General features: G+C 31.4%; 2 protein-coding genes across 2 annotated transcripts in view; one reads left to right on the top strand and one right to left on the bottom strand.

Moving 5' to 3' along the window:
* The first annotated feature begins 1,531 nt into the window (after positions 1–1,531).
* LOC117167130 lies at positions 1,532–8,168 on the top strand. The gene is made up of 2 exons (XM_033351819.1): positions 1,532–2,204; positions 6,399–8,168. Exons 1-2 carry the CDS (start codon positions 1,904–1,906, stop codon positions 6,581–6,583), a joined length of 486 nt encoding a protein of 161 aa, XP_033207710.1. The 5' UTR covers positions 1,532–1,903; the 3' UTR covers positions 6,584–8,168.
* LOC117182692 overlaps positions 6,664–22,534 on the bottom strand; it is a 57,047-nt gene continuing 41,176 nt past the window's right edge. Inside the window, exon 8 of the mRNA XM_033375796.1 lies at positions 6,664–8,807. Within this exon, the coding sequence (XP_033231687.1) occupies positions 7,983–8,807 (825 nt within the window). The 3' untranslated portion in view covers positions 6,664–7,982. The remainder of the gene's footprint in view (positions 8,808–22,534) is intronic.

Raw genomic sequence — 22,534 nt, 5'->3', positions numbered from 1 at the left:
AAATTAAAAGTGTTTTATAAAGTGAAACGCACAAATTAAAAATTTGAAAATACTGTAGTTCTCTGTAATGCCTCTTAAAGTTTTTAGTAACAATGTAAATATGAATTATTTATTATTAATAAGAAATTGTAAAAAGTTTAAAAACACAGAAATTTGTACTTTATAATATTTTTTGAGTTTTATAGAAAAAAGTACAACTGAAATGATCTGATATCATCTGACAATATCTGAGATCCTCAAAAAAAAATAATCAAGAATTTGTAGTCTCGAGAAAGTATCGAGGCAGGACGACCATCTCTTTCAAGTGAAGTTTTGTCTCGTTAGGAAAAGAACCATCTTAAATTTTTTTATTTCATCTGCCAACATTTTTCGCATTGAATGACAAACTTTTTTTTGGGTGGAAAACTAGAATACGTATTCATGAGGAGAGGAATCCACATTAATCAGGATGGGATCTGTTGAAAATTTTTAGTTTATCGCTTATAATTCAATCAATCCCTAATACTCTTGAATTGGCTGCGTCTAGTCATATTGATAAATTTCGGGGTACGTAGCCAAACTTATGAAAAATATTTGACTACTCATTCCGAATTTAAGGACGATTCCGGATAGCATACAAGTTTCCCCGAACATTCCTGGAATATTTCAATGAAAGGGTGGAAGAATTCCAAAAAAAGTTCCAGGAAGGTTCCGGGAAGCAGGTACATGTCCTTTGTATCGAGGAAGGATCCTGAGAAAAGTTCTACGATGTGAAATGTTCGTGGAAATTTACGTATTATATAAATGTAATTAATTTAATGAACATTCGACTGAAATGTTCCAGGAATGTTTAAGGAAAGTTTTAAGCAATTCAGGATGAGGCATTTTTTTCAGGATTTAAATTGTGAAACTAAAATTTCTATAGTCCTATAAATTCACATAATCATGAATTATTCCAAAATAAATAATCGAATAATGTTTTCTTGTGCGATTGACTCTGAAAAGAAAAACATTTCCTAACGTTTCTTGGATCCAGCGAAACAACTTCGCTTCCGAAGATAAGCAGACGATTGCTCTTGTGGTCAAGCATTATTAGCATCAACGTGAGATCTAATAATACTATGATTTGACAGATTGAGGTTGAAATAAATCCAAACCACAAAACAACATTTCTATCAATCACTTTCCTGGTACCTACCTGCATGCTTATAATTAGGTCAGAAAATTGTCTCTTGCCTGCCGACCGTGTCCCGAAAAAAGGAGCAATTCGCACAGGAGGAAATGGCCATCATTACCCATCTTATTATCCCTCCTAGTTCCTCAACTACGTGCGTTTAGAATACATGACCGACCCGCCAGGCTGCGATCGCTCTTCCGCCGATCATAGTACTTACAGCACACATTATAATCCCCGGGCTAATTTTCACGGACTGCCGATTTTCTCGGCAACTCAAGCGTGCACCCTCTGGGGTACCCGCATACCCCCGCAGGTTGTCCACAGAATCGAGACCAGATCGGTTAGTTCACGATCGTTCGTGGTACTGTGCGTTTCCTCGATCATTCTTTACAAGTTCGTTTATATCATCTATTAAATTATTAAGTACCCCTCTGGTTAATAGTTCTATAGCCTATAAACCCTGCTTCTGGACTCTAGCTTTTCGTGACCGAAAAGTCTTAAAGTTAATCGATCTGCTCTGCTTCAAATTCCCTCGAAGAATTCATTCAAGTGCAAAGGGTTGCTCGGTGTTCCGTGAAAAATCTTCGATCACAAAAGTAAAAAAATAATCAGTGAAGGAAGAAGAAAGGAAACTTGTGGGAAAATAAAAGTATGTTGAAGATAATAGTTACGTGACGAGAAGTTCTGGTGCTTTCGCTACCATGTAAAAAATCGAAAGAGCAGATACCCTAGTGACGATTGTTGAAGATGAGGCAGAGAGTGAATCTAGTCGTGACGCTGATGGCTGTGATTTGTGTCACTAGGGCCCTTCAGGCTCGACCTCGTTTTGTAGCATACGACTATGATAGTGAAGCTGATGAGAAAGATCGACCAAACAAACCTCCTGTGGGATTCGTTATTTCAAGAGAAGATAATCCCACAGATAGTACTCGAAAGCAAAGGAAAATTTCTCATAATCAAAGGAGGGGCTTTCTTGATGAGGCAAACGATGCAATTGAGGATGCTAAGTCAGCTATTCGGAGTGTGCATTCTTATATGAGACAAGCAGGTACTTTTTGTTCTACGGATATTTATACTAGTTACTTTTAACAATGTTAGTTTTATTCATATCTCTGCAAAAGTTTTATTACTAATTTAGTAGGTGAAAATTTTTAACGCGGGTAAGGTACAGAATCAGGACAAATCTTAGCAGCAAAATAGTATTAGAATAAAGTTAATAGCGCCTGATCAAGCTAAGTGATGAGTTTAATATATGTACTAAATACAAATTACTGCGTTACATTTTATGTTAAACAGTAATGTAAGCCTAATAACAATTCAAGTACTGATTATGCTGTATTTATACTCAGTTTTTAAATAATACCTTGTGCCTATTGGCAATTGTAGTATTTGTAAGACGGTACTGTTACCAGCTTTTTTGCAAATAATAAGTACCGTTATCTACTGAAAAATACCAATTATAAAAACTTTTTTGGTGCGAGGTTCTAGTATAAAGATATTTGATTAATACCTAGCATGGCTTACGTGTATCCAGTATTATAATTTATGGCAAGTACGCGATACTATTGCATAGTACCATTTTAAAATACGGGTACCAGTGACGTTTTAACAGAAATAGAACAGGTCGTGAGTACTCAGTACATCATACGCCTAAGAAAGTACTCTCTAACCGTACCAATACTAGAGTTTATAATAAATAAATGCTATTTACTAAACATGATAAAAAGGGTGAAGATTTAAGTCCTGAACATACGATACTTGTAGTGAATAAATATACCCATGAAAAATCATAATACTAGTTACAGGATACTGGTCCTATTTTTAAATTAGTATACTCTATTTGTTAAAAATTCTTATACTGGGTAAACAATCCTGATATACGGTAGTTGCAAATACTGTTTAGTACTGTGCCTAGTGACAGTGCACAAACTACGTTATCAATTCGTTGGTGGGTGGGGAGGGGGTCACGCTCAAAACTGCGAGTTGTGACAAGGTAAAAGGTGGGAGCGAGGGCGTTAAAAGTACCGTTACGAACTTAGATTAAGTTTAGAATGGTTTCTGATGATACATTGCAACAAAAGTTGTGATTTTTAAGAAAGATGGCCCTGCAACGGTACATTTTAGACATCACACTCTTTTGCCAATTTCCCTTTTCCCCCTTACTTTACCCTCATGATGGCAAGCTAAAATCGTGACGTTAAAAGGCAAGCCGGGCCTCTCAGGCCCATTGAAATTCAAACGTCTCTTTCCAGTAAATGTATAGAAACACCTAAGAAGTTTGATCATTTTTATTCAAAATTACATTTGATAATAACATTACATTTAAATTTATAATGCAGCTTTGCAAAATTTTGACACTTGATCGTGTTAACCAAATATTTGTTGCACGCATTTTTATGACATGCCAAACCAAAATTTACCAAGATACATTTTCTTGTGAAGCCGATTTGTTTCTCCCTTTTTCCAGTAAAATTGCGATAAATCACAAAAGCTGTGACTGAAGAGACTTTTTTAAAAATTAAAAAACATTGCGTGAGGTCACTGATTCGTTTTACAATGAACCATATATAAATAGTATATCTGACCGAGAGTGTCAACGCCTCCTTTTGTTGCGTTATAAAAAAGATTTATAACCTGTACTTTTGTTCCTTCTAAATACCAGCATTGCAACTATTACAACAATTATGACAAAATAATCGCTACGACATTAAAATATCATGCGTTACAAGTGCGAGCGCACATTTGAAAGAGTTTACGCGATAAATTATGTTTGCACCTGCAAGCAGTAGATGTATTATAGAAACAAACAAGCAAAAAAATAGAAATTCTTCAAAATAAAAAGAAAATCTGTAAAACTGAAATCTATACACTCAAACTGTTTTTTCATGCAAACTTGAGTGATATGGATACTCTTGTCCTCGCGGTATTCAAAGCTGATGTTGCAATGAACAGTGGGCCTGCGAGGCCCGGCTTGCCTGTTTGTGTAAGTAAAAAGTATGCACGTTTCTGTGGAGCACTCCACAAATGGAATTTTCAGAAAACCTGATTTTTTTCATGTATTTAGACTTCGCCAAAAGAAATTTCCATCCACAAGCCCACACTTGATACACAACTCTTTGTAACTCGAAAATTGTGACCCGCCGGGCCTTTGAGACCCGCCTGCCTTTTTGAGGATTAAACACTTCTTATTTTCTTTCCTGTTTTAAAGAAACTTTTTCCTTTTGCCAACGTTTAATAAATTAATAGAAGCTAATGAGAAAATCCAACTATTCTTCCGCAAAGTTAGTTTTTTGTTCAAAAGTCTAATATTATAATCCCATTTGGTTAAAAATTCATATTTTTTAGTTAAAGTTACAACTGTTTTCTTGAAAATTCATGTCTTTTCTTGAAACTTTGTTTCATTCTGTTAAGACATAATTTTTTAACTCAAAATGCAACCATTTCGATCTTAGTTATAAATTTATATTTTAATTAATAATTGATTTATTTTATATAGAAATTCATTTAATTGTTTAAAAATTCACGTATCTAATTGAAAATGAACTATTTCGTTCAAAATGACTATATTTCTGGTTGAAGATTTGACTTTTTTGGGGAAAATTCAACAATTCAGTTGGAAATTTAACTATTTCTTAGAAAATTGAACTATTAAGCAGAAAAGTAATCTTTTGCAGTAAAATCATTATTTGGAGTTCAAAATTCAACTCTTTTGTATATAATTCGTATTTTTTTTATTCAACAATCAAAAAACTTATTTGATAGTTCATGTATGTTAATATTCCTCTTTTCAGTTTAAGTCAACTGGTAAAAAATTCGAATTTTTGTGTTGTAGTTGAAAACTAAACTATTTGGTTGAAAAATCATAATTTCTGGTTTTAAAATCAACTTTTTTATCAAATACTTGACTTTCAAGATTTAAGATGTAACTCTTCTGTTTCATTTGAGGATTCAAATATGGAGTTAAAAATGTCTTTTTTGTTAGGTTGCAGATTAATTTCTTTATACAAACTTTTTACCATCTTAATTTTGAATAAAAATGCATATTTTTTTTGGAAACTCAGCTATTTTTAACTAATTGAAATCCGTATTGATCCAACGGCTACGTTACTTATGCGGGGGGTGGGGTGGGGTAAGAAAATACTATGATCGACAATGAGGCGGGCTGGAGAAGAGGGTGGGCGGTAAAAAAAAGCCGAAATTTGGTAACGTAGTTTATGGACGGTCCACTATTACCATATTATTTATCCTTTTAAATATTGATAGTATCGAAAATAGCACTGGGTTGGCAATTCAAAAATAAGTATTAGTCTTTGATTAAATCGATGTTTCAATAAATAATTATATTAGTTTTTAATTATTTATTATACATATGATGTCTTTAAAGAAAATCTTACATTTTTCAACCTAAATCAGGTTAGAGGAAATAGGCTCACATATACAGTATCCATACTTCTGTCCTCTATCATTATATCCTCATCGCATCGTTTTCCTTGATCGTGCAGCAACATTTTAAACTAATCGTGTATTATCAGATTTGAAATAATAAACTGCAGAAGTCACGTACTCCCACGATTATCCAGAGGCCCCTTTTCATACTCCTCCAAGAAAATCATGATCTTGATTCTACTTTGAATGCAATCGTGTATCCGATCGGAATTACAGACTCCTGCTGACCAATAATAATTGATGCACTTAAATCGAAAGGTATCTCAAGGCCAGCAATATTAACTTCCAAAATATTTTATTTTTTGATCCATATTTAAATATTTCAGGTTGTTTATGAGAAATTGTCTCAAATATAAAATTCTGTAATCAGATATCAACTAGACTTGGAATATTAAACTCTAGTCACAATTCGCCAATAAAATATTTTTTCAATCACTTCCGAATTTTTCTAAATCCACTGTTCTAAAATCTAACTAATTAACATTTCAAATATGTCGCCAGAATTTCCAAGCATATTCACGCTAATTATATTTTTATTTACTTACATTAATATCTTGAAACTTGTATTTATTTAAGGTTATGTTTGTTCATGAAATTTAATTTGAAAGATGTTGATTTAGTTTTGCAACTTACGACGGAAGATTAAAAGGAATAAATATAAAAAATGATCTTATCCTTCTTAAAATTTGTTGAACATTTCTTAAGTGATCTTCAAATGTTGAGTTAGAAATCAAATTTATTTTGAAGAAATTGAATATTTTATCTTTCTTTCTAATATATAATTTTAATTTCACAGTTGAACCAAGAAGACGACACAAACAAGATACAAAGATGGTGGCTTTGTTAATGGCCTACAAGATGAAGCTCTTGGTCCTAGTTCCCATAATGATTGGGGGCATGATTCTTCTCTCATCAACGACTGCACTCGCTGGATTTTTCTTCGCCCTTTTCGCAGCAGTTTTGGGACTCAATTCAAAATGAAGACTTCTGAAGGACCTTAGAATTATTTCAAAATACTTAAATTCTAGAAGAGGAAGTGAAAAGTTTGATCAAACCAAAAATTGATAAAAACAAATGACTTTATTTTGCAATGGCTTTACATCGTCTTACATCGACTTACAATTAAGAATAAATATTACTGTTAACGCTCGATTAATATCGAGATACGCGTATACGCTGACAGGCACTTCGGGCCTGTACCCTTACTTATAAAAACTTGGAGGCAGATTTGCAATTTTATCTTAGATGAATTCTTAGTGCATCAATTAAAACCAAAGTGAAAATATACATACAAATACAAGTCTCTAACCCTAATTTATTTTAAAATCAAACACAAAACAGATTTATTTTTCTAAACATATAGGAGTTTTTTATAGTAATTTCGAATTCGTTTCGCATTGTTTTCAACATTCAGGAAAGATGAGTTACATGAGAGAGAAATTCCGCAATTTGATGCGATCAATGTACATGTCTTTCTCGATTCCGTTAAGCGATTAGTGTTATTAAACCCGTGGGTACATCAAGTCTTTTGCACGCAATCGATTCTCTTTCTCCCTCAAATATTTTTCTTCGACAAACTCGAGGGGAAAAGAAACTCGAGGCGCCTGTCATTATCTTTTGTTCCTATTTTACAACTGCTATCGGTATTTTCGCCAACTCTGTTACCGATTCGTGGGTTAGTACTAATATCAACGAATGCTATTCCGAGTTTGAACATAAATAAATCGAACTTATCCCGAAATGAAAAGACACAGTCAGTAGATTTATCAGTAGTCTTCTGTGGTATTCTAGTACTAATGTCAATAATTGATAAATAGTTATAGAACGTTTAGAAAAATTATATAGAAGCATTTTTTCTAAAGCGTTTAATATTTTCAACTTAGCTGTATCACCAATTATTTCCGTCCCTAATTTCTCTATAATATAAATAAATATTTGCGTCGTTGGTGATACGCCAAAGTGAGAATTAAATACACATAATGAATGTTGATAATTTTTTAACAATTTCGAACATAGATTATCGGTTTGTGTAGAAGTTAGAAATGAAGTGTATATAAATTAGAATAATGGAGAGTAAAAAAATGCGATTAGACTGACAAATTTCGTAGTTTTCGAGTTCCTTCCTACAATCGCAGAGAATTAAGAAATAGAGTAAGAGAATTCCGTCGCTTCGGCTAAAGTAAATCACATTCAAGTGTGCAATAACAAACCGTCGCACATTACGTTACAGAATTTTGAAATGTCACCAAAGAATGCAGCAGTCTTTTTCTTAAAAATGCATTTTTAAACGTGACGAGTCCATCACCAAGGGAACCACCTCGGAATGTTAATCGTTAATTTCGTTAGTTTTCAGAAAAGTTTACAAAGTATAGAAAAATCACTATTTCTGTGTCGTCGGCATCTGTCTCGCCCCACTATATGCAAGATTTTGTGCATATTGACGATCAGAGTCCGAAAGTTCCATGTTCAAAGGATTTAAAACTCCCTTGAGACTTCGGTCCCATCCGCCGCCACCACCACCTCCCTGCTGCCATCCTCCGTGATCACCACCACCGCTTTTTTGTTGTCCCAAAAGCTTCTTTAATCCAATGATCATTGACAAAACTAAAGCGATTTTACTGATGATAAGGGCTTTTCCAGCAAGCAAAAAGAGCACACCCATAGCAATAGGTACCATCGCCGCCATCTTCATTGCCATACCCATCATCATCATGCCCATCATCTTCTTCATTTTTCCTCTACCTTCTTCAATGCTCCTCTTCAATTCACTTGAAGAAGTCTTCGGCAATCTGATCTGAACATTAAATCCGTTCATCAAATTAGCCACACGTTCAAACAGAATATCATTAAGGACCTCATCCTTCGACGCTCCAGATGTTCTTCCCAAAGTTGTTTCTAAATTCGCAACATTCGGTGATTCTGTTGGTTCAGGAGCATCCGGTGCTCTCACTAATTCCAGATTATCAGCAATTGGCAGAGAATCGATACGTCCAAGTCTTTCAAAGAAGTCTATTGCCTTCTTCTTTAAACAAGGTGAAACACCCACGTTTCGAATTTGGCACTCCTCGTAGACCCTATACAAGGTTCTGTAGCCCTTCTCCAACACATTATCATCACCAGTCGTTGAAGATGCCACAAATGAGGTCGTTGCACTCAAAACCAGCAGTAGAAACAGACACTTTCGACTATCCATCTTCATTGATTTTTAAACTCAGAAGTTCTTTTAAAGTTAGGGCTGGGAACCCTCTTTCGTTACACACGTAACGTAACTAAACAGTTGCACACAAGGGACGCGCACCACCGATTATATACCCAACTGGAAGAGACTGGCGCCAGGACGAAGGTTTCAGGCTGATATATACCAGTCCCGATAGAAGGTGGCAAGGTAAGGGGATGAGCAGGCTCCCACGTATGTGCCATTGTATGTAGCATATTCATGCATTCATGCAGGTATGTGCTCATGGTTGTGTGTTTGTGTGTCTACAAGTTGATGTGACTATGTGTTTATCTATCTACGTTGCGAGTACTCACATAATCTCTTTGCGGGATCCATGTGATGGTAAGCAGCTGTTGGCTCTTGGTACGGGATCGCGATGAGACGGGGATGGGATGTGAATCCGATGGAGCGGGTATGTGACCTTCCTGACACAGAGACCCACTCAAGTCGAGAGCCCAGCTCGCTGCAAATCTATTCGTTAATCCTTTATTCCCGAGTCGACAAAAAAATAGACATGCCGAGCCCGGGATTGCTTGGTGGTCAGTCTTCAGGAGTGGAAAGTTTATACACACTAGAAAAAGTTTATATCGGTGAGATGCGGGTGCCCAATGAAAATTCGGAATCGCGACATAGTGGGCAAGGGAGAAGGACTTACAGCGTCCCATTGGTGCTTCTCCGTTGGCCTCCTGATCTGGCGTGACCTTTAGAATAGAGCGTGGTAAGAGTAACTAGTCTACCTAACTTAGAATCGCCGCGACTGCGGTGCTAACCGCTAGTTTATCTCGGGGGTGTGGATGGAGATTTTAGCTCCTTGTTCTTAGGAAAAGTGACTTTTCAGGGTTTCATTACAACTATTCATATATATCATTAAAAATTTCGTTTTTAGTTAAAAGAGAGAAAAAATAATTTATTTCGAATGTGTGATTTAATATGAAAGAAGCGTAATTAGGGTGAATATTATTTAGTCTACTATTACGAGACTTTAGCTAAATACCAATCTATGATTGATTTTCAATTGTATTTTAATAATGTTGAGTTTCATATTTAATTTGCAGATGTCAAAAATACATTAAGATGACATTTTCTGATATAATAACAAGTTTTATATATTTTTTATATCGTGTTATGTTTGATGTTCATCATTTTCGATCGTTGCAACTTTTTTTGTTTACTTTGATCTGACATGATTTATTTTTTATATTTTAATTACTGAGAATACTTCAATGAAGTTCGCTACTATTTTCTGAATTGTTGCCAATATTAAAGGAATTTTATTTCAACATAGTAATAGCTAAATTTTGCTTCTACAGAACTGGCAGTAAATATTATTAATAAATTTTATATAACCTTATTCAACTTTTTTCGAGACAAGAAAGCATAAGATGCTATTTAAAGTTAAGATACTATTTTACCATACAAACTCCTGTAAAATTAGCATATTTCTCTTTAGCTCAGTGTGGCGGTACAAGGTTTTACCGTTTTCAAACAGTACCTGACATTTTGATTTTTTTCTGCTTTTCAAAAAGTTTCCCACAAGGAAGAAAGAGAAAACTATAAATCTTAAACATGACATTTAATATGCCTGTGCCATTTAATAGCAGAATTAGTTAAAAATTTGCGACATGAAAGCAGAATATTAACCTACATATAACTGTTATATTTATTGCCATTCTTACATAAAATCTGTTCATTATAATTATTTTTAAAAAACTGTCTCCCGTTAAAAAATTTTTCCATAAATATAAATTATTCGAGCTAAAAATAAATCAGAATTACACTAAGAAGTAATTACAATGAAATCCTCGATTGAGTTCTATTAAATGATAATTATACCATGTATCTATTATTTTAAACATTTCCTTGAAAACGTTGATTGATAAATGATTAAATATTTAAAAGCATATAGTATAAAAAATTTCAATTAACATTTTATACTGTAAAAATGTAAACCTTGTTCGTAAATAGTAATATATAATTATCTAAATTTATAAAATAAAATGTAAGTAAAAATATTTTACGATTTTATTCCTGCAGAATGTTTATGAATTTTTGCGAGCAATGCACCTTTTGTAAAATGTCAAGTAATATATGAATTCTGACCAATTTTGCAACTATCATTATTAGTGGCAATTGTTTTCTATTTACAAAAGAAGGTTTAACAATGTCAAAGAATGTGAATGTGTAAAAAGCAATTAAGGATAATATTTTTCTACGCAAATTCTTGAATATTCACCTGTATTATATTTATGACATCAATCAACGACATATCTTGGTAAATTCGAAAATCATAATACGTATGCGAATAAATCAACATCACTTTATAGTGCAGAAAGCTGTATCATTAAAATGAGAGTATTGTTTTCAATTTATCAGATGCTTTCTAAACTCAAAATAGCGTACTGCATTTTGCTACTACGAAGAAAATTTGTAGAAATGAGATGTTAGTAAACATCCTTTATGCTTTCAAACATAATAATGTTTCAACGTTTACCATATATTATACTGATTACGTAAAATTGCTAGTTTCACATTTTATCATCCTCACAATGTTACCTTATATTAATTTTTTTATATCTGTTTAGAAAACTATGCTTACTTTATAAAACATAAAATTTAATACTTTGTTTTTCGAATTCAACTTTCTTTATTTGGCGTGAACACTTTTTAAGTATGAAACTTCTTCAACATTTTATTTCTGATTGACTGAGAACCATTCTCTTTCGCATTGTTCTTTTTTTATTCTTCTATTTTTATGTATCTCCTTATCCATTATAAGAATTAAGCTAGATGATAGGTCTGCCGTTTGAAACAAGACACACATCCAAATCATTCAAGTCTCAAAATAACATCCACTTATGTTCAGTAGGAGAATTCACAATACAGTGTATACAATTTTTCACATGACATGAACCTTGCGGCATGTGTTTATAGCCATCAACATAACTTCCGTTCAAGGTACGAGTTTGATGGCCACTTTCTGCAAATTCGCTTGACCGTATAATTTGGAATGCATCGTCATAGATGATATAGCAAACTTCTCAATTGAGGTTAGCGCATTAGAGATGCGACAACGAAAGAAGCATAGCCCATGCTGGTTACCTACTTCGCGATTATCCCATCGTCGGTATCTATACCCAACGCCTTTGTAATGGTGGTTTAATGGCATTAGAGCTTTGCTACATTCTGTGCACGCACATAGTCCTTCTCACGAAAAGCGCGAGAATGGGTTCAGGATTATTCCTTAGTGTGAACCCCAAATCAAAGCTATTATACGGACGTCACACTCCTATACAACCTTTGAACTCAAGTCTCTTTGCTTACACTCTATAATTAGTGCAGAGAGTCAGCCATTGTAAGGAATTAAGTATTGTTGGACTACGTTTTTAACGGGATTGTCAAAATGAGGATGCTTTGAGTTAGGAATTCAGTGAGCTGAACGTTGGTGGCCGAAATGTAGATTGTCTGGGTGACAGATTATAATTAGAGAGCTTGTTCGGAGTTTGGATGTGTCTTTGTGTTAGGTACTTTTGATGTTAAGCATTTTATTATATTGATGCGATACTTATGTCAAAAGAAATGTGACTTTATGTCCGTGAGGGAAAGGCATAAACGCTTAACTGCCATTTTTATAAAAATTTGGATAGGATTAGTTTTCGATACATTGAGTTCAACTACTCTAGGCTAACGTTGACCTATTTTCATGTTTTTTTTATGGTAGACTATTTGACATATTTTGTTGAAATTTGAAATCTGTACTAAAATAATATAATAATCCGTTATGTTTCCGGTTAGACAGAATTCCAGGAATATACAACATGATTTATCTCAAAATTATGTCACGTGTTGATAAGCGCTTGTGCCTTTCTCTCACAGATTTAATTAACTTATTATCAAGAGGAACCAGATTCTGACGAAAATATTCATAGGAGTACAAATGAACAAATTTCAAGCAGCAAATTCAATCAATACAAATAGTTGTGATGTGGATTATATATACTTTTTAAAGATGAAAAGCTGTAAAGAATTAGCTGGATTACTTATAATGATTTTTTTAATGATATATGACTTTTTAGATTGATACATTTTGTTCCATTTCAAGAAATTTAAATTCCATTTAAAACTTGTTATTCCCTCTATATTAATTCCTTAACAAATAAAAAATGTGAAAAAGGAAGAGGTAAAGTAATTTTTGATTAGACATATAAGTATCGGGAAGTAGAAACAAAAGTTTCTAACGGACGCCCATCAGAAGTAGAAAAGTTACTTATTGGTCAGACATGCAATTTCTTTTTTTCTCAATTTCCGCGCAACATAATTTTTAGGTACATCTTAAGTTCAAATTAATACCGTTTTCTGCATGTTATATCTATCTCACATGCATTCTTTCTTATTTTTATGAAACCCATATATACACATAAACTTCAGCATAACATAATATGAAAAATAGAAATTGAGTTTAAATACTCTCCTTAGAATATGCATTCATTCATTTTTGGATTTTCATAAAACTCTAAAAGAAATCTCGACTTTTCAGAGAATTTCTTGTGAATATCTAAATTTCGATGGAATAGAAAATTTCGGTAAAATAATTGTGGGACTTCCTATAAATTCTCTCTGATTCAGATAATATTGATGTGAATATAGAATACCAAGTGAACTTTTCCGTCTAATTATCATAAAAAATCTGTCTGAAATCTGAAAGAAATTTCCATTGAAGTTGTATGCCAAAATTCAGCGGAGTTTTGGTTAAGTGTTTTATATAGGACATCTTTTTAATGCATGGAATTCCTATTTAATTTTCTTACAATGATTGAACTTTTGATATAATTCTTTTTAAATTAGTCTAGATATCTTTTTCTCTGTTTCAAAAAATATTCACAACATTTTTGTAAATATTCTGTAAGATTTTTCAGGAATACGTTATTCTCTAAAAGTACCATGCAATAATTATACGATAGTATTAATTAAAAAATTATAGTATAAAAAGATTCGCGATGAATTAAAAAAGTGTATCATTCAAATGACAAAACTTTTATTACCATCAAATCATAAGATGATAAATTCGTCTTTCGCTGTCAGTTAGTGCCGACTGAAAATTCTAAAATCAATCGAATCGCTTGAGGTAAGAAAAGTAAATTTGCGGATATGCATTCGAAAAAAAGATGTTGAAGTCGATTAATATCTTAACTAAATAATATCTTAATGTTTGCCTGTTAGATTTTAAAATTTAAAAAGTGTTATTTTCTATAATTTCCTATTGATTGAAAAATTGTGAAAATTTGTTTGTATGTACAGTTTTTTCTAATGAACAGCATTCAAAAGTACAGAAATAAAAAATAAATGTTTAGTTTCATTCATAATGTTTGGAAAAAATAGTAAAAATACTTTTCTTAGATTGCGTGAAATGCATACTTTTTTCGGAAAAAGCTGAATATGTGGAACCAAAAATTTATTTAGCTTGTGGTTTCATGAAAGAAATGGTAAAATTCACGATTCTGGAAGCACGACGAAATTTGTTTTCCCTAAATGCGAAATCATGGCAAGTTTCTTTAATTCAAGTTGAAGAAATTTCAGATTCGACATATTAAACTTTTTGAAAGAAAAGTTTATATTTAACTCAGTTCAGAAAAACACGCAAAAAATTGTCTACAATTTTGAAACTAATAGGAAAATTTGACTGAATTTCCAATTTCATAAATCTAGTAGAAAATATTAAACGATTTCAAATTTTTGGTTACTTTTCTCAAATTTCTACCTAAATATATAAAGAGTAAGCAAACAAAACACAATAAATCAATTCAGGTTAGTTTTTCAATAAATAGGCAAATGTTGAATGTTAAAGATGTATTTTAATGATGATTCTGTATATTTATTTTTTGAACCATTCTAAAGATTTTTCAAAGATATTGAAAATGCCTAAAAACAATCGAATCTTTATTTGAGAGTTTCACTTTCGAATAACTTTTCCATTGGTAACATCCACACATTCACAAATCCGTTATAATATTCACACAATCATACACATGTCCGAGCAAACAAAAACATGCAAGCGGACAACTGCTTACGATGTTGTGTTCGACATTTATCATTTGAAAAGGTAAAAAAACAAAAATTTATGTATTATCGAATATTAAAAAAAAGTTTCTTCTAGAAGACATATGTTCATCTTGACTTAATTTCTCTATTTATGAACTCCAACTCCCTTAGGCCACGAACAGCAGCAAAACAAGAATGTTGATCAGTACTAGATAAGCTTCGAGTTCACTGGAATTATTGTCAATGTTGCCGCATCATGAATTGCACCAAGAGGCTCTATGCTGTCAACGAAGTTGAACCGCAACCTTTGACCTGGCGACTTGAGTCTTACGTATACCTACGAGAAGAGAGATAGAGGGAATCGAGGATGCTCAATCGGCCCAGTGGCACACAAAGCGTCGCGATCTCGGCAGCCGAAGAAAAGACTTGGTTTTTTAGTCCTCATTTTCCACTTTCTGTTGGAGTATAAATATCGTGGGAGGCGAAATGAACGAAACGAACGCATTCACCGCAACTCGACGACAAGGTACTCGAAGATCGCACGTGCAAATCAGCCATACTCACCACGTGCTCAGAACTGCAGTGTTTACTATCAAGTTTCTTGTTACTTTTTACTTGTTTCTCGCTTCGCTTACATCCTCTGGCGTAATCGTGACTGCTTCGGTAGTCTTGATTATTCATTAGGTTAGAGGCTCTAGTAAATTGAGATTTATCTTCTATTTAAAACCATTTTCTTTAATTAAGCAGGACGTTTCTAAACTCTTTTCGTTTATTCAAATAGTGCTTAATTAATATTCATTTAAGAGACTCTTCGAATAGATTCCGTGTCGGAAGAAATTGTAGAAAGTTCTATCCAATGATGTTCTTGATCTATAATTAATTTATTTTATTTTATTTTTTCATTTGTTTATCCTTTTTCTACCCTATTCTATTCTCCACCTACCTGCTTACGTCTATTCTTCTTTTTAGGAGCAGTTTTTGTTGTTTTGCTATCCACTTCTCTCTTAATGTACTCTGTAAACATTTACTATTTTATTCATTTTTATCCTATACTATTTTAAACTAAAATAGAATATCTAAATTCTTTTTAATAAATATATTATCCTGTTCTACATATGTCTATTTGAAGCTGCTCTCATTTAATAAAATTCTGTCCTGATTATTTAAAAACCAAAAAGGAAAACATGTTAAAAAGTGATAAAGCTAAAGAAAAATAAGATATAATTTAATGAAATGGGAAATAAAAACATAATAATTCTATTTCAAAAGAAAAGCAGGATAAAATATGCCGGAATATAAGTTAATCAATTAATAATAAAGTGAAAAAATTACCAAAATATTTTTGTTACACTTATCGATGAATAAATTATTTCAATAACATTTTTTTCTTAATTCAGAGGATTGGAATCAGTTAACTAAACAAAATTTTCTTTGGATGCCCATACAAATAATTTCTTTGGAACAATACACTGGTTTCTTGCCTTTAAACAATATTCAATACAATAAAGTAAACGGATTTTTTGGCTTAATGAAAGGTTATAAAGGAAACGCACTTATTTGGATCCAAGAATTTTGTTAGTACGATTTAGATTTAGATTGGAAATCGTCTTTTAATATTAGAATTTCAAATAACCCAACCGCTAAGATAAAGGATCGAAAACGGGACAGAAACGGTAAAATGCAGGAAAATGTGACTAGGGAAAGAAGTAAGACTATGAAGTAGAAATTATAGAATTTTTGGGAAAAGAAATAAAATTAAAAATTAAAAAAATGATTTATTTCGTATGAAAGCAAAGGCATTCGTTTTTATGAAAAAAATTGGAAATTGGAAAACAAAATTATTTCAAAAATAACTTTTAGAATTGAATTATTTCTTACTGTAGCTTCTTACTAATTGAAAAGGGGTCAGATTTTAATAAGTGATTCCAACTTCCTTATTTTAAAATTAATTGAAATTATCTGTTTCACAAAGAAAATTGAATAAGATTGCAGTCGCTTAATTGATTCAGATTCGCGTTTTGAATCATCGACTGAATGTTTACTATTTGATCAGTCTTTTTCACTAATTCAGATCGGGATACTAATCAAGCTAATTTTCTGAATTTATGAATCTAGCAATCTTTTTTCATATAACGAGTGTATGCTTTTAGATCGAATTAAATAATATCACAAAAAAATGAAGAAATATTTGTAATTTCTTAAATTACTTAAATATTTTTTCAACTGACAGGAAATTTTGTTTTATTAAGCACATTAAACTTAATAGATGCATTGTCATTGAACCAAAATCTTGTGAAATATTTACGGATTCTTCATGGAATTTCCTTTCAAAGTCTAGGAACAGTTAGATTATGAGTAGCGGAGTTGTTTATACTAAGCTTCGAAAAATTAATGGAATTCCCACGTGATGCGGAAGTAAGTCATACGCGAAAATACAATGATTCCGTGCGTATTGCAGCCGCATATGTGAATTCACGCTCTGTATGGCGTAACGTTACAACTATTTGCAGACTAATTACTTTATGCTTTATAAAAATTTTCTTGGCCAGTTCCTGGTCAGTCCCTGTCGAAGATGCTTCGACCGATCATCGCCTTTTCTTTACTAAGTTTGGGCGGCTTTTCTGCTGCTTCTGCCGATCCTATAAATCGAAATTTAAATTTTAACGAATTGAAGAACGATTGTGTCAAAAATTCGTCCGCTTGTGGTGTTCATAATATAATAAATTTTGTCCCCGCAATCAACGGCAGTGCGGTTCGTCAGAAAGATGAAGAGGAAACATTTGCCGACGCAGAAAATGCTCTTGTAGAAGAAGGTAGGCAAAATTCCAATACACTTGGAAAATAAGTAATTTCGCGGCTGAATTGCTGCGGTTTATTGCGTTATTTCGAGCTTGGAATGGATGATACGTTTCCAATGTGAGAAACAGTGTATTTTTATGTGAGTTTTATATGGTACATTTGTGAAATTTAAAAAGTATTAGACACCTTTTCTCTAATTGAATACTAGATTTAAATACTAGTCTGAAATTATAAGCCCCTAGAATTGAATGATGCTTTCTATTCTGAAGAAATTAAAGTCGATTTGTCTAGAAGTCTTAAAGAGATTGGCTTGATTTAGCCCGATTTGTAAATAACAATTTTAATTTCAAGAGGATTTAATACAGAATAGTGACAACACTCATTACATGAGCATTATACATAATTGAAAAGGTAATGATATTTATCTTGAAATATATATATACTTTTAAATATTATTAAACAAAGTAATTGTTCAAAATGTTAAGCTTCCGATAAAGTATTGACCAGTGTAGGGGGCAATATGTCTCTATTCTCTCTAGAGGATCTCTAGACTTGTCGAGTAAAAAAATAAATTCGAAATTTCTCAGTTGTTTTAACATTAAATTCTTGAATTTAATTTACGAAGCACCCGGCCAAAATAATTTATCCATAAGAAATTGAGCAACATATAAATTTAATTGCTCCTCACTTCGACTTTAGAGTAAGGTTTGAGAAAAATACAGAAACTCCATATCCATGAATTAATTTTCTTAAATAATTGCATTTAAAATTGCAATTCATCAGGTCATACTCAAAAATCAGTTGTGGGAATTTAGGCGCTGCCTTGGAAAATATAATCCTTAAGTTATTAGGCAAAGGTTGATTTCAAGTAATGAAGCTTTCTTTGGGAAAAACGTAATTTTTGTTAAAAAATTATAAGTAAAAGACTGTTGAATATTTATGCTCTATTAAGTTTATACTAAAACTCTTATGGACATAGATTCTGCATTCTTTCACACAGCAAACCGTGAGATTTTCGATTAAAACCGATATAAAAATAAGTTATTACTGAGGTGAATCAAGATTTTTTTCAAAATTACAGAGATTTGCAAAAATGTAAGTCGAAACATAACTTTTGACCAGGCATACTAATATAGAATTACAAGTTTTCAACAGACGCTTTATATAAGTAGAAATATTACTTTTTGGCCAAGCATTTACATTTGCGCTGCAAATTTTGTGGAGAGGAGTTTTTAGTTTAAATTCAAACTCAAATTAATATATTGTATTGTGATGCGAGATGACATTTTGAACAAAAATCTAGAAATCTTATTTAAATTCTAACCATGGTGATGACAAGAGAGTTTCATGTCGAGTAAATTCAAATGAAAGGATTTTATGGGTATTTGATATTACCATTCTGATTAAATATTATACAAAAAATAAAAAAAGATAATATTTTACACTGTCACATTTTTCAGCACGAGGAAAAAAGAAGAAAGGATATGGTAAAATGATGCTGGTAATGGCAGGTGTTGCGAAAGCTACCATGCTTTATGTAATGATGCACGCTGTTGCTGCATTAGCTGGAAAAGCTCTCATAGTGGCTAAGGTAGCTTTAGCAATTGCAACAGCTGTAGCTTTAAAAAAAGCACTAGGTAAGAATAATAAACACCCTTAAAAATACTAATTCGGTAATGTATTTCATTATTCATATCATCCCTACTTTAAAACCTATATCACTATTTCTTCATGACGTTCGAATCTATATAATATTACCTACTTGTACGGTTAGATTTGTGATAAATTTCAATTCAAGAAAGTTGTCTTTGAAGGTGGTTTAATCTTAATGTAATTTTTTGATTTCTCACCATAAAACATTCCTAACGTAATGAAACAGCGTCCTCGTTCCGCTTCAACCCTTCTTAAACTGTACTCGGTTACCCGCTGTGATTTTAATAAGATCACTTCACAAGTGCTACATGGATTAATCGGCAATATAATCTTATAATAATTGCGAGTTCCATGTATTCATTCCTGGTTTTAAATTACTATAAGAAAATTAGAGTTTAACGGTTACATGACGAGAAATCTTAAATAATATCGAAAAGAGCACTGTTGAAGTGTGCAGCTAAATCAGTGATGTTTGTTGCTCCACGAAAAAAGAAAATAAGTATAGAATTATATTGTTTCATATAAATGACAGTTCTTACACTTCAATCATTTAAAACTTTATTGCCTATTATATATATTTTCTTTTTATTACTTGAACATTGACAGATAATAATTGGAATATTTAATAATTAATTATCGCAACCCCAAAACTATTGGGTGCTGTATTTTATATGAATTTAAATATAAAACGCTATAGAAAAAAGATATAGTAAATTTCATAAAGATATTGTTGTGAGTCACTGTAAAATCAGTATGCAATTGGTTCCATCTTGTATTGTTTATTATGAAAAATAAATTTATATCTTTAAAACGTTCTTATTCTTTTCTAAAATATAAAAGAAATGAACGTCAACAAATTCGGAATATGTTTAAGAATTCAGGTTGAGTTGAACGGTGAAGAGAAATGTCATATTTATATTCATAATATAATTGATAAAAATTTTAACTTTATTAATTACAATTCTTTTAGACCAAATACCGACGTATTTAGCAGTATATAAATTTCTATTTGACATGAGAAAAAGCAACTTTATGTTACTTTATATTTCGGATTGGTCTCGATTTTTTTCTAGCATCCTTAAATAACTATTTTTTAAATTGCATAACAATAATTTCTATCGCAATGTTTAAAAATTTTTTACGACTAAGTTTGGAGTTTTTTAAATTTAATTTTGTTTACTATCAGACTTATTAATTGCAAATTTATTAATTAATGTGCTAAATTAATGCCTTATGTAAATTAAGTCACATCCAAAACAAAAAATATATGAACATTCGTGATTTTGTTAACTTTAAAGTTTGGAAATGCTAAACGTTTCAAATAAATTATTACACTATTTTTTAATTTGTTGTTTAAAATGAGCGCTCTTACTATAAAATGTCAAGCTTCAAAGTGAAATTTTTCGTATCACAGGATTAAGATGTAAAAAAGCTCAAATTTTTATTATAAAAGTAAAAAGTAACCATTTGTGATAAGTTTTAGTTTACAAAAATAATTTTTTAATTTAAATAATGCTACAATAATGTTAAAAAGTGGTTATCTTTAATTTATAGTAAGAAAACCTTTATAGACTGTTGTTTAACAGTCAAGTTAATATTGCTCATATCAAGTATAAATTGAAATACTGTGATATACGTCTGGCTTGATTAAATAATATGTTGCATTATAGGTCTAGAATTTTTCTCAGTTTCAACATATATAACCACATACTACATTTTATATATTTTTCATCTTGAAAAAGAAAATTTCTATATAAAAGTAAAATGATGTAATACATTGATGTGAAAAAAGGTTTAAAAAACGTGACTAACTACGAATCCAAATTCTGAATAAAAATAATTAAGGGGTCATGCACAAAGTATATCATACATTTTTCCTTTGTTTCAATAAAGATCAAAATAATATTGCCTTAAATCCAAAAGGGAAACAAAAGAAAGACGTTTAATTTATTACTTGCGCGACCCCTAAAATACATAAACAATGTGAGTAATGTTCATTTAAATTAAAAAGAATATTTCAGAATTCAAATTAATTGTATCAAATCCAAAACTCCAATTAATTTATTTCAATAACATTAGAGTGAATTTACAAGAACTCAACAAAATTCATGAGACTTTGGTGCAATTCACAAAAATTACATAAATTTAGCTGAATTTTAAAAATCATGACATTTCCATCAAATTCAATAAAATGATAGTGACCAGCATTCAAGGCAAGATCAAATAACTTTAAAAGAATTTCAAAGAATTGTTAAAAATTAAGGATAAATCAATGCAAATTCATAGTAAATTCTGAATGAATTTAAATTATTTCAAAAAAGAAATTCAAAATATTTCAATAATTCTAGTAAGATTTTAATAAATTAAAAAATATTTTATAGACTTCAAGAGGAGAATTTGAAATTAATACTAAAATGTTGAAAATCGATAAAAATTACATGGAATTCCGATAAATGAGAGTGAATAGAATTAATGAAAATCTGATAAAATCCCTAAGAATTCAAGGTGAATTTAAAAAATTAAAAATCCAAAAAGATGCATTAAAGTCAGTGGATTTTAAGGGGAATCCAAATATTTCAAAATAATTAAAGAAATTTAAAAATAGGTATAGAATTTAATTCAATGGTGATTTACCCTTGAATTTATTGTTTTAATGTATTGAATTTAAAGTGACTCATAGTCAAATTTAATTTTACTTTGATGAGCAGTTCATCCGGAAATACTTTTAAAAACGTATTTTTCATTTTTTTTAATCTTTAAAAAAGTATTAAAAGTACGGTGACACGTTATTTTACACGTGTCGTTCACGTTTTGCTAGTGAAAAAATCTGTAAATTAAAAAAAATTGTAAACGAATTAATCAAACAAATAAATTCGATCTTTCAGTTTGGATTTGCTAGAAATTTCTAGCTTAATAAAAAGAATTTGTGGTAATTAAATATATTAAGCTGAAATTATTGTAAACAATAATTTAAATAAATATTTCCTCCATCTTTCCCGGAAAATTAGGCGATTTTTTGATCTAAAGAAAGGGTAATTAGTATGCGCATAACACGCAGAACGTTCTAGTTCATTAAACTTTCATCATTTGGATGTTGGCGGTCGTCTTGAATTGTGCGCTAATTTTCAGCTTTTTTATTTGCATAATTGTAATGTGGCCATGTAATGTAGATAGTATTCATTATACTAAAGATATAAATATATCTTATAATAAAATGAGATATAATG

The sequence above is a fragment of the Belonocnema kinseyi genome, chromosome 2, assembly GCF_010883055.1.
Source record: "Belonocnema kinseyi isolate 2016_QV_RU_SX_M_011 chromosome 2, B_treatae_v1, whole genome shotgun sequence".
NCBI classification, from domain to species: Eukaryota; Metazoa; Arthropoda; class Insecta; order Hymenoptera; family Cynipidae; genus Belonocnema; species Belonocnema kinseyi.
The sequence above is the reverse complement of the archived record's forward strand: the minus strand, read 5'-3'. Positions and strand labels throughout refer to the sequence as shown.

Bases quoted from the DNA above. Each gene is read 5' to 3' on its own strand.
- LOC117167130 (XM_033351819.1), top strand. From the start codon at position 1,904: ATGAGGCAGAGAGTGAATCTAGTCGTGACGCTGATGGCTGTGATTTGT. The intron at 2,205-6,398 runs GTACTTTTTGTT...TTAATTTCACAG, and splicing joins TTCTTATATGAGACAAGCAG to TTGAACCAAGAAGACGACAC.